The 13,399-nt window shown below is 43.0% G+C and overlaps 1 protein-coding gene across 1 annotated transcript in view; it reads right to left on the bottom strand.

Annotated features, from left to right (window-relative positions):
• Positions 1–13,399, bottom strand: part of LOC103267327 (NEDD4 binding protein 2 like 2) — a 64,838-nt gene that overhangs the window by 3,480 nt on the left and 47,959 nt on the right. The window contains 9 exon segments of the mRNA XM_021715989.1: positions 1,818–2,202; positions 2,204–2,354; positions 2,356–2,818; positions 2,821–2,933; positions 3,251–3,496; positions 3,498–3,570; positions 3,573–3,617; positions 3,620–3,796; positions 3,799–3,878. Coding sequence (XP_021571664.1) covers positions 1,818–2,202; positions 2,204–2,354; positions 2,356–2,818; positions 2,821–2,933; positions 3,251–3,496; positions 3,498–3,570; positions 3,573–3,617; positions 3,620–3,796; positions 3,799–3,878 — 1,733 coding nt within the window.

Here is a 13,399-nt window from a genome sequence, read left to right as displayed (position 1 = left end):
GTGAGACTCCAACTCAAAAAAAAAAAAAAAAAAAAATTGCAGCAAACAGTTAAGATGTGATTTTTCACAAAGTGTATAAATATGATCAACATGATTCCAGAGCCTCAAAAGCTGGTCGATCATTATAACTCCTTGACCCCGGTTCTCGGCCAGTCTTGGGTCTGAGCTGCTGGAGCCAAGTTTATCTGGAACATCAGAAGTTTAGGAGCAAAGTGGAAAAACTCAGGGGGACAAGTTTTGCGAAAGACCAGGGTGCCAGGAACCGTGGTGGATGTAGAAAAACAACAGTTAGACACAGGAGAACTGCTGAAACTGGAGTGTTAGCCTCCTGACTCTCCCAAGCGAGAGCACTAGGAAGCATCAGCCACTGAGTTACAGACAAGGAAACACCGGGAAACGTGCCGTTTCCAGTTTAAGATATTTAGTATCTTTCTTATTTATTTATTTGCTTATTTATTTATTTATTTTTGAGTCTGAGTCTCACGCTGTCGCTCAGGCTGGAGTGCAGTGGCACGCTCCCGGCCACTGCAGCCTCGACCTGCTGGGCTCAGGCGGTCCTTCCGTCTCAGCCTTCCAAGTAGCAGAAACTACAGATGTGCACCCCTACGCCCGGCTAATTTTTTGATTTATTGTAGAGATGAAGTCTTGCCAAGTTCCCCAGGCTGGTCTTGAACCGGTGGGCTCAGGCAATCCTCTCGCCTCTGCCTCCCAAAGTGCTGGGATTATCGGCGTGAACCACCACAGCCAGCTATATTTGGTATTTAAATATGCTTTTTATTGAGAAGAAATTTTGTTAGAAGTTTACTTGGAAAGTTAAAAACTCCTATTTTCGCTTGTTTTATTCACAGGTGGAGTTTTCATTTCCAAAAGCAACAATCTTAAGAGCCTGAAGGAAACTTTAAAATCAACTAGTCAGACTCCTCCTAATCTTTTCAGTACCCTTCTCAGACAGTCGTTAAAATAATAAACTCAATTATTCCAAATGTCTTTTCATCACCGAATCTTTGTGACTATCCTTTACTTGTATCTGGGAGTCATGATTGGGGATGAGAGAGTAAAGCGCCATGTGTCAAACAAGAGAATGGCAGAAATTGGAAGGATTTTTAATTTTTGTTTTATTTGCTTATTTATTTTGAGTCAGGGTCTCACTCTGCCACCCAGGCTGGCGAGCAGTGGCACACATCAGAGTTCACCACGGCCTCAACCTTACGGGCTCAGGCGAGTCTTCTGCCTCAGTCTCCCAAGTGGCTGGAACTATAGGTGTGTGCCACTATGTCGAGCTAATTTTTATGTTTATTTTATTGTCGAGACAAGGTCTTGCTATGTTGTCTAGCCTGGTCTCAAACTCCTGGCTTCAAGCAAGCCTCTCACCTCAGCCTCCCAAAGTACCGGGATTACAGGTGTGAGACACTACGTCCAATCAAAAGATTTTTTTTTAAAGCAGCCCATCGCTATGTGTTAATGCTGCCAGTTTCTTGCCTCATCCTTCACTTTTCCTAATGTCTGTTGAATTGAGAGTCCAGCCAGGTGCAGTGGTTCACGCCCATAATCCCCAGCACTTTGGAAGGCTGAGGAGAGAAGATTGCCTGAGTCCAGGCATTCAAGACCAGCCTGGGCAACTTGGCGAGACCTCGTCTCTACAATAAATTTAAAAATTAGTGGGGTATGGTGACGTGTGCCTGTAGTCCCAGCTGCTGAAAAGCATCAGAAGATCAATAAGCTGCGTGAAATCATTAGAACCAGGTAAAAATACCTACAGATCACTTGTATACATGTTAAACTGGATCTTTTATTTTTAGCAAATGAAAACAATGTACCCATTGGAACTCCTGGACATCTGAAAAGCTTTACCAGCTGAAAGGCAAACTCTTGTGATATCAGTAGCTCAAGGGAACTGAAGTCAATGCTTGCTACCTCTTGGCCATCCTTCGCTGGCAAGCACTGTAACTGCTTTGGCTCTTCCCATCTCTTCAGCTTGTCACCAACCCTTTCATTTAAAAAGTGAAGATCAGAAGTGACCTTCAAAGAGTGTGAAGTGTCAGGTTGGCAACTTGAAATTTCTGAAGAAATAACCCCTACATCATTTAGTTTATCACCTATTCCTGTCTGAGATCGAAAGTCAGAAACAGTTTCTTTTTTTGTAAAAGATACCTTCCAAAAGCTAGATATATAACGTAGCACAAGAGAAGGAAACAGGCTTTTTTAAAAAAATTGTAGAGTGCCTTAGTCTGCTAAAAGACAGATGATGAGAATAAAATTGTCCAGTAATATTTATAGACAGATCTTCAGTAGTATCAAGGTAAAGCCACAATGGATGATGATCAAAAGTCCTAAGTTTTTGCTTATTCTCCTCTTATTTCTGAAATTCTATGGTTTTTTTCTCCCCAAATAATTTTTAGTCCATGGTTTTCTGTTACCAGGTCACGTTTCTCTTTTTCTTGTGCACTGATTTGACTCTGTTCCAGTAAATTAAAGTTTGGTGCCAAACTGAAAATCCTTTTCTGTCTCCTTTTCTTATTCTTTATTGGTTCTAAGACACTCATTGGTATATCCAGTAAAGGTAAGCATCTTCTGAAGATATTTGTTTCTGTTTCCAAGAATAAATCTATAGTTTCAGGTAAAGGTAAAAAATCTTGATTTTCTATCAGTAGCTTCTTCTCTACCAATGTTTCTCTACCAATGTTTCTACTTCCTGATTCTGAGGCATCCACAGAGGTGGAGATCAATTTAATTAATTGCCCCCTGTTGTCAGCACAGGACAGTTTATGTGATCTATCTTTCTTTGGTCTCTGTTCACATTTAAACTTATGGGTCCCTCAGGCCAGTAATCAAAATAGGGCTGTCTATCAGAGCTCAGCTGTAATTCTTCATCAGATAAATTGATTGTTTTTAAAAAAAAGCTCAAGAATTGTTTTAAGTTGCATATATTACTTGTTGCTCTTTTTTTTTTTTTTTTTTTTTTTTTGAGTTGACATCTCACTCTGTCACCCAGTCTGGAGTGCAGTGGCACTCACAGCCACCATGGCTTGGACCTGCTGGGCTCAGGCGATACTTCCGCCTCAGCCTTCCAAGTAGCTGGAACTACAGGTGAGCACCACCATACCTGGCTAATTTTTTGATTTATTGTAGAGACAAGGTCTCGCCAAATTGCCTAGGGTGGTCTCGAACCCCTGGGCTCAGGTAGTCCTCTCGCCTCGGCCTCCCAAAGTGCTGGGATGACAGGCTTGAGCCACCGCCTCCAGCCTCTTATTCCTCTCTTAAAACTTGATGTGGCATTCTGGACCTGTGTTGATGGCACAGAATTGGTACGTTTGAGAGACTTTTATCTACCATCTCTCTCCTCTTCTTAAATGAGCAGGGGGCTTCAGCAGGTGGGTCCTGGATGTCCAGTGCAATGGCATTCCTGTTTCCATCATGATTTCCTAGCTCCACGCCAGAGCAGTCGTCACTTGTTACATAAGAAAGATTTTGAGTTACTGTTGGACAAGTGACAGCTTTCATTTGGCATTGATGAAAAACTTAGAAACATGACACCTCCTTCCTTAGGTAGGTCATTCTTAGGTGTGCTGCCAATTCCACCATAGACATAACATTTGGAAAACTGTCTTCAGAATCTATGCTTTCCATCTTATTTCTTTATAGCCATTCACAAAATCTCCCACTTCATTCTGTAGACCCCCAGTGAAGGGACACTCTGACTCTCTTCTGGTCTTTTCAAAGTCTTCCTCTTCACTCTGAGATGAGTCCTGATCTCCTGGTGTAAGATAATTTAGGCTTTCAAATGAGTATTCCTCCTGACTTTATTCTGACTGTCTGCTTTTTGTTTCTTTTGTTTGGTTTTATTGAGCCTATGCCCAGTTTTCTTCAAAACTCTTTCTCTGAAATATAAAAGAATTAAGAAAATTTATAACTTAATTGTGTGCATAATACTAGCAAACTGTAACATCATATTCTTCATCCACAGATTTTAAAATCTTTAATACAAGAAATTCTAAAGTATGCATGTACTTTGTACTTTTTATTTGTTTATTTAGAGTCAGAGTCTCACTCTGTTGCCTAGGCTGGAGTACAGTGGCACAATCACAGCTACCGTAGCCTTGACTTGCTGGGCTTAGGTAATCTTTCCACCTGAGCCTTCCAGGTGTATAGGTGTGCACTGCTACCCCTAATTTTTTTTCTTTAGTTGGAGTCTCACTCTATAACCCAGGCTGGAGGACAGTAGCACGCTCACAGCCACCGCAGCCTTGACCTGCTGGGCTCAGCTGATCCTTCCGCCTCAGCCTTCCAAGTAGTTGGAACTATAGGCACACGACACCACACCCAGCTAATTTTTGATTTATTGTAGAGATGAGGTCTCACCAAGTTGCCCAGGCTGGTCTCGAACCTGCAGGCTCAGGCCAATCTTCTCACCTCAGCCTCCCAAAGTGCTGGGAGTATAGGCGTGAGCCACTGAGCCCAGTCTAATTTTTTTTTTAATAGTAGAGATGAGGTCTTGCCATGTTGTCCAGGCTGATCTTGAATCCCTGGGCTCCCTTACCTTGGCCTCTCAAAGTGCTGGGATTATGGGTGTGAGCCACCGTACTCAGCAAAAATACAGTATTATAATCTCAAGGGACCACCATTATATACATGGTCTGTCAGTGACAGAAACGTTGCTATGCAGTGCATGACTGTTTATTAAAAACCTACAAAGCAATCCTCTTGGGTCTCCTCCCATTCTGGGAGCTTTTCTGCTCTCTCAATAAATTCTGCTTTAAAAAAAAACCCTACAAATAAGTATAGTGGATTTCTCAACATCTTAGATTTAAAAAATAAAAAGCGGCTGTTATAGTCTCAGACTGGCACAGTTTCAGTGTCTTTAATAGCTAGATTTTCTCTAGACATAAAGAGCGGTTGATAATGAGCAGCTGAAGCCAGTATTTGGGTGACATGTTTCTAATTGCCTAGCTAGCAGTGGTTCTAAACCAGAAGCTTTACCACTACTTTGTAGGGTATTCAGAAACGTGCAAAGGCATTTGGCCCTGAGCCCAGGGAAGCTAGCAATCCTGCAAAGTCCAGTGAAAGATCATTCCACGCAAAAGAGCAATAGTGCCCTCATTCAGCACCCTAAAGGTTCATTTCTTGTTTTTATTTTTGTAGGGATGAGGTCTTGCTTTTTTGCCTAGGTTCATCTGAATTGCCTGGCCTCAAAGAAGCCTCCTGCCTCAGTCTCTCAAAGTGCTGGGATCACAGGCATGAGCCACCACGCCTCACCCACACTAAACGTTCATAACTCTCCTTAAGTGAAGACAAATTTGATCTCAAGGAAAAAAAAAGGAGCACTTAGGAAATTTTCTAATTTAGTATGTAAAGGTCTAGTTATTTATCCTTTCAGAAACTCTGGATAATCAGAGTCAGGGGCAAGGTGCTGATGGAGACACAGTACAAGTGCAGTAGAGGAAGGACAACAAACATAGCTGAGGGGGGGGAAAAAACCCAGGACAGAGGAATAGAAAAGCAAACAAACAAACCGGAAGAAGAAAAAGATGAGGAAAAGAGGACAGTCAGGTGAATGGCTGGGCACTGGACAGATGAACTGATTACACCTTCTCCTGGCCTCCTGCCTGGTACATTCTGTCCCATGCCACTGGGCAATTTTTTTTTTTCTTTTTTCTTTTTTGAGTAGGATCTCACTCTGTTGCCCAGGCTGGAATGCAGTGGCACACTCACAGCCACCGCAGTCTCAGATGTGCTGGGCTCAGGTGATCCTTCTGCCTCAGCCTTCCAAGTAGCTGGAACCACAGGTACACACCACCAACTCAGCTAATTTTTTGAATTATTGTAGAGATGAGGTCTTGCCAAGTTGCCCGGGCTGATCTCGAAGCCCTGGGCTCAGGCAATCTTCTCCCGTTGGCCTCCCAAAGTGCTGGGATTACAGCCTGGCAATTTTCAATAGGTAGGACACATGAACATCTTGCTCTTTGACATTCAATTGCTGCTGTCCTTGTTTACACATTCCTGCATATTGGTTTACAAAGAACATATAGACCGCCAATGGAGTTAGAAACCATTGTGATGGGGCCTCTGTGAAAAGGACATCAAGAAAAGAATGCTATCTGGGGTAGGTAGTAATGCTATTTCATGACCAGTTCTGATTTCACCGAGAGCTCTAGGTGAAGTCCAAGGTGCAAAGTCAGTTATGAAATTCAGACTGTGGAATAGTATGTCATTCTGAAACAAACTTCTCTGTCTTTGTTCAAAAGTGAACCAACCTGTTGCAGGGCAAGGAGAAGAAGAACAGTGAGTTTGTTGTTGCTTTATGTATTCAACCAAATGGCAATATACTGCAGACTTGAGTCTTAATCTAGCACTGGTAAGTCAGTGGAGCAGAATGTGCTTCATGTGTGGCCATTGTCCTTTACTGTACAGGCCTTTACTGTACAAGGAAAGAGAGTCCCAATCCAGGGAGATGGAGTTACTGGAATATGGTTCATCATATCTATAACTCCTTATGCTATTAGAAAGACTAAGCTCCACAAATCTAACTTGAAAATCGGTCTTTAAAAAGTCTATTTCCAGCCAGGCTCGGTGGCTCAGCCTGTAATCCCACGCCTTTGGGAGGCTGAGGTGAGTGGATTGCCTGAGCCCACAGGTTCGAGACCCGCCTGGGCAGCGAGACCTCATCTTTACAATAAATCAAAAAATCATCCGGGCGTGGTAGCGCATGCCTGTAATTCTGGCTACTCGGAAGGCTGAGGTGGAAGGATCGCTGGAGCCCAGCAGGTGAGGCTGCAGTGGCCGGGAGCGGCCGCTGCACTCCAGTCTGGGCTACCGAGTGAGACTCCAACTCAAAAAAAAAAGTCTATTTCCAGCTGAACATGGTGGCTCAACTCTGTAATCCCAGCACTTTGGGAGGTCGAGGTGAGAGAATTGCCTGGACCTAGAGGTTTGAGACCAGCCTGGGCAACTTGGCAATACCTCATCTTTACAGTAAATCAATAAAAATTAGCTGGGTGTGGTGGTGCACACCTGTAGTTCCAGCTACTTGGAAGGCTGAGGTGGAAGGATCACCTGAGTCCAGGAGGTCAAGGCTGCAGTGGCCGTGAGCATGCCACTGCACTCCAGCTTGGGCGACAGAGTGAGACTCTGGCTCAAAACACGAAAACCTATTTCTCACGCACTTACTATGTGTTAGGACTGTTTGATTGCTTTACATGTAACAATTTATCCAATCTTCACAAAGATATTAAGGACAAAGGCTAGTTTTCACTCCACCTTACAAAGGCAACTGATATCCAGAGAAGGTAAAGAATTTGCCCAGGGTCACATGGCGGGTGGCAGGTTCAGACCTTGTCTGACTGGCTCTAGAGTCTCCAATCTTTTTTTTGTTGTTGTTAGTGGGAATCTCACTCTGTTACCCAGGCTGGAGTGCAGTGGCACCCTCGTGGTCACTGCAGCCTCAACCTGCTGGGCTCAGGTGGTCCTTCTCCCTCAGCCTTCTAAGTAGCTGGAACCACAGGCGCGTGCCATCACACTCATTAAACTTTTTGATTTAATGTAGAGACAAGATCTCACCAAGTTGCCAGGCTGGTCTCGAACCCCTGGACTCAGGCAATCTTCTCACCTCCGCCTTCCAAAGTGAAGATTACAGGCCTGAGCCACCACGCCCAACTGAGTCTCCAATCTTTAACCTAGGCAAAACTGCCTCTCAGCTTAAAAAGAGAATTGTACAAAATGCCCCCTTCTCTCTTTTTATTCCTTCCTTCACCTTCAAACCCTCACAAGTGCATACACAGAAGATACTCGGCTGGCAAAGTTTCGGTCTTTTTCTTGCAAGCCTTGACTTGAGCCTTGACTCCTGTTATTACTACCTAAAAGTGTCTTGAGACTTTTCTCTTATCCTCTCTCCTCTCTCTGGATTAAAACAAGCAAGAAACAACAAGAGGAAGTGAAAGGAGACACTGTGGTGTGGGAACCCCTCTGCCTAGTCTGTCTTCACGCAAGACTCCACTCGAGCAATGGAAAAGCCAGAGTTGGTGGCCCACAACTTCCAGGAACAGTTGGGCACAAGTGGTGCCTCCTGGAAGTAATTCATTTATCGTGGCATGGGAGTGGAGAGAAGTGATTACATTCTGGGTATTTTTTTGAAGGCAAAACAAGTAAGATGTGAAGACAAATTGGATATGGGGTATGAGAAAAAAGGTAAGAATCAAGTATGAGCACCAAGATTTGGGCCTGCATAATTGGAGGAATAAAGTAACCATTTGCCGAGACATGGAAGTCTGTGTGAGATATGGGTTTGGAGAGGGCTGGTAAACCAGCGGTTCAAAGTTCAGATCAGGGTCTGAACAAATAAGCTAATCTGTCCTTACAGCAGAGGTCAGAAAGTGAAAAAGCAAAGGGCTTCTCTTTCTCTAACAGTCCTCAAGAGTTTCTTTGTCTTCTAAACGGATTACAATCAGACAGCTCCTTAGAGAAAGGTAACAACCCACTGTGACTGCAGAGAAGGGAACACTGGATCACGAAAGAATAACTTATCAGTCTGCAGACCAGGCAACTTGCTAAGGCAGTTTGCTAAGAGTGAGTCAAAGGAGTCTAAGGTTTAGAATTCCAACTGAAAATATAACACAATGCCAAGAGGTATGAAAATCAGAAGACTAGCAATGCGCGGTGGTTCATGCCTGTAATCCTAGCACTTTGGGAGGCAGAGGTAAGAGGATTGCCTGAGCCCAGGGGTTCAAGAACAGCCTGGGCAACTTGGTGAGTCCTCATCTCTACACCAATTCAAAAAATTAGCCGGGTGTGGTGGTGCATGCTTGTAGTTACAGCTACTTGGAAGGCTAAGGCGGAAGGATTGCCTGAGTCCAGCAGGCTGAGGCTGCAGTGGCCATAAGCGTGCCACTGCACTCCAGCCTGGGGGACAGAAGGAGACACCTACTCAAAAAAAAAAGAAAAAGAAAACAAAAGAAAGAAAATCAGAAGACTGACCCTGCAAGGAAGTGTGCCAGAGACACGTACTGGTTCTGCACTACTGAAGCTCTATATTCCTGCCATACCTGTTCTAGAAACAGTAGATCAGGCTTTCTGGAAAGGAAACATAAACCAGTAACTGACTCATGAAGCCCCAGGGAGATATGGTGGTGGTGGCGGTGACTTCTGTTGAAACGCATATGCATCTGAGTGGCTACAGCGTGAAAGGCTCATCAAAACTGTGTCAAGGTTTATTAAACCTGATCTCACTGTGCTGATTCATTTAGGAATATATGGCATCATTAGAAGAAAAGACACACCACTAAATAAAAGTTAGTCATATAGAAAGGAAATTAGGGGAATTAGAGACACAGGGTGCAGCTTTGGAAAAGAAAGGAGGAAATATTAAATGAAAAAATGGGCTGGGCACAGTGGCTCACACCTGTAATCTCAGCACTTTGGGAGGACTGCTTGAACTCAGGAGTTCGAGACAAGCCTAGACAACATAGCAAGATCTCATATCTCTACAAAAAAATTAGGCAGGCATGGTGGTGCACAGCTGTAGTCCTAGTTACTCAAGAGGTGGAGGAGGATAGATCCCTTCAGCCCAGGAGTTCAAGGCTGTGGTGAGCTGTGATCGTACCACTACACTTAATTCTGGGCGACAGTGAGACCCTGTCTCAAAAAGAAAAAGAAATGAATAAATGGTAACACATCTATGATGAATAAGATTCTGCTTTCTAGATGACAGTTTACAATCCAAGCTGCTGGGTAGAGACGGAATGTACCTCTCAAGAATTAAAAAGAGGCCAGGTGTGGTGGTTCATGCCTGTAATCCTAGCACTTTGGGAGGCCAGGATGGGTGAATTGCTTGATCCCAGGAGATCGAGACCAACCTGGGCAACATAGCAAGACCTTGTCTCTATTAAAAAAAAAAAAATCAAACAAATTAGCTGGGCATGGTGGCACATGCCTGTAGTCCCAGGATCACCCGAGCCCAGGAGGTCAAGGCTGCCTGAGCTGTGATTGTCATGATCATATCACTGCACTCCGGCCTGGGCCTCAGTGTAAGACCCTGACTCAAAAAAGAAAAAATTAGAGTGTTTGCTCAGAGACAAGCTTGACCAAATGAACTACGACCTGAAGACAAAGGTGAGAGGGCATCCAGATAAAGCTGAAGAAAGGGGGAAAAAGTGTGGTCAGTAAATAATATTTGTGAAAAAATAATTAAGAAACAATATTTTGCATGGCAGATTCCTATATATTAATTCATGGTCATGGATAATAAATGAAGTAAATTCAAGGTTATAACACATGCAAATTATAAAAGAAAGGTCTCGCAGCTTTGTGGAATTACTGGTTGAAATAACTCAAGCTAGTTCTGGTCCTGACTCAGTAATCAGCTAGCAGTAGAATCTTGGGCAAATCAGGTCTCCATTCTAAAATGGAAGTGATAACATCTCCTTGTAGGACTGTTATAAGGATTGTTAATGTCGACGCTCTTTTTTTTGTTTCTTGTTTTTTTTTTTTTTTTTTTTTTTTGAGTTGGAGTCTCACTCTGTCGCCCAGACTGGAGTGCAGTGGCATGCTCCCAGCCACCGCAGCCTCGACCTACTAAGCTCCGGCGATCCTTCTGCCTCAGCCTTCCAAGTAGCTGGAACTACAGGCGTGTGCTATGCTACCATGCCTGGCTAATTTTTGATTTATTGTAGAGACGAGGTCTTGCCAAGTTGCCCGGGCGGGTCTCGAACCCACGGGCTCGGGCAATTCACTTGTCTTGGCCTCCCAAAGTGCTGGGATGACAGGCTGAACCACCGAGCCTGGCCAATGTCGATGCTCTTAAATGACCTCTACTTAACAGACATGGTAGATCAGCTGATTTTCTCCTTTGCCTCTGGATGATAATGACTGATACCGATGGCACAATAAATGCTCCCAGCAGATGGGTTGCTCTCTTGTGTAACTGCACCCTCTACTTTCACTGTTTAGAACTGAATATGTATAAGGAGTCAGATGAGTTTATTCCCATCTGTTTATACCAACCATAATTGTTTCTCAAATAGTTTGTTTCACTAAAGACAAAGTATTAAACGATTGTTAAATTAGGTGTAGGCAAGATAACTATAAAACTTGGTTAAAAATCACAAAGACCTCACCGGGCACGGTAGCTCACACCTGTAATCCCAGTACTTTGGGAGGTGGAGATAAGAGGACTGTCTGAGCCCACAGGTTCAAAACCAGTCTGGGCAATTTGATGAGACCTCATCTCTACAATAAATCAAAAAATTAGCTGGGCATAGTTCCAGCTACCTGGAAGGCTGAAGCAGAAGGATTGCCTGAACCCAGCAGGTAGAGAGGCTGCAGTGGTTGTGAGCATGCCACCGCACTCCAGCCTGGGCAACAGAGACTCCAATGCAAACAAAAAAGGATAAAGACCTATGATTCTGCACTCACTGGTTGGAAGATTTCTTTGGGTCCTCTCTCCAATTTACATCAATAGAAATTGTAAATTCTTAACAATGCATTACATGTGTGGTTATACAAAAATGTCACTGAACAAAATCATAAAGAGTGATGAATAAATATACATTTAAGCATGCATTTTAAGTTTAGATAAAATGTTTAAAAGTATGTATAATTTCATAATGATTTCTTACTTTAAACAACTTTTTCAATGAATCTGTCTGTCTCAATCATACTAGAGAAAATAACTTTTATTATAAATAAAACACCTAAAGAAAAATAAACAAGCCGGGCTCGGTGGCTCAGCCTGTAATCCCGCGCCTTTGGGAGGCTGAGGTGAGTGGATTGCCTGAGCCCGCGGGTTCGAGACCTGCCTGGGTAGGTGAGACCTCATCTCTACAATAAATAAAAAAAAAATTAGCCGGGCATGGTAGCGTGCGCCTGTAATTCCGGCTACTCGGAAGGCTGAGGTGGAAGGATCACCGAGGCCAGCAGGTCGAGGCTGCGGTGGCCGGGAGTGGCCACTGCTCTCCAGTCTGGGCAACAGAGTGAGACTCCAACTAAACAACAACAACAAAAAAGGCCAAAAAAAACCCCAAAATAAATAAAACACCTAGTACAAATGTTTGACATATGGTGGGTAACTTCATAAGTGGCAAGTCTTATTTTTATTATGTATTAACAATGACAAACACAATCTTACAAATTTCACTGAGATTCCCAAGATGCAATGTAAGAATAGACTGCAATACTTAACGATTCGCTTAAAAAAAAAGTTGTGTTCGAAGAACTGAAAAATTCTCCAAAAATGTAATTTACTTAATATAATTGCAAATTATTAGAAGTAGAAAAATATTTTTTAAAAAACAAACAACCAACCAAGTGGCCATACATAGACAAACTGAGAAATCCAACATCTTTGTTGGAGATTAAAACACTTTTATCTCGCCCTTTTTTTTTTTTTTTGAGTTGGAGTTTCACTCTGTCGCCCAGGTTGGAGTGCAGAGGTATACTCACGGCCACCCCAGCGTTGACCTGCTGGGCTCTGGTGATCCTTCTACCTCAGCCTTCCTACAGGTGCCACGCTACTATGCCCAGCTAACTTTTTTTTTAATTGTAGAGACGAGGTCTCATCAAGTTGCCTGGGCTGGTCTCGAACCCATGGGCTCAGGCAATCCATTCGCCTTGGCCTCCCAAAGTGCTGAGATTACAGGCAGAGCCACCAAGCCCAGCCTATCTCTTTTTTCTTTTGAGTTGGAGTGTCACTCTGTCACCCAGGCTAGAGTACAATGGCAGGCTCATGGCCACTGCAGCCTCAGCCTCCTGGGTTCAGGTGATCCGTCCATCTCAACCTTCCAAGTAGCAGAAACTACAGGTACATATCATCACACCTGGCTAATTTTTTGATTCATTGTAGAGACAAGATCTCGCCAAGTTGCCCAGGCTGGTCTCGAACCTCTTGGGCTCAGGCAATGCTCTCACCTACGCCTCCCAAGTACAGGGAGTACAGGAGTGAGCCACTACTTCCAGCCTACCTTTCTCAGTAGTCGATAGAACAAGAAGACAAAATAGCTTCTCCTATAAGGATATTGAAGTTATAAATAGCACAGTTAATAATGATTGATATAATAGACAAATATGGAATACTGTCTATTATTGGAGATCACATTTACTTTTCAAGTCTACATGTAATATTTATACAAATTAACTAGGCCATCAGTCTAGCCTCCACAAATTTCAATTACTAATATACAGACCATAATATAGTTAACTTTGAAATTAGTAACAAAATTTTTTTGGAAAAAAACTTAAAACATCAGAAAATTTATAGGTAGAAAAATTACAATGGAAATACTTAGACCTGAATAACAGTTAAAAATGAGCCAGGCTCATTAATTTTGTGTCTTTTCTTTTAATGTTAATATTTATGACAAACTTTTTTGTTTCACTTTTTAAGTCATTTTTTACTGTTTTTTTTTTTTTTTTT

The sequence above is a fragment of the Carlito syrichta genome, unplaced genomic scaffold (genome assembly GCF_000164805.1).
Source record: "Carlito syrichta isolate Samal-C Ts95f unplaced genomic scaffold, Tarsius_syrichta-2.0.1 Scaffold308104, whole genome shotgun sequence".
Taxonomy (NCBI): Eukaryota; Metazoa; Chordata; class Mammalia; order Primates; family Tarsiidae; genus Carlito; species Carlito syrichta.
This window is presented reverse-complemented; position numbering and strand designations above follow the sequence as displayed.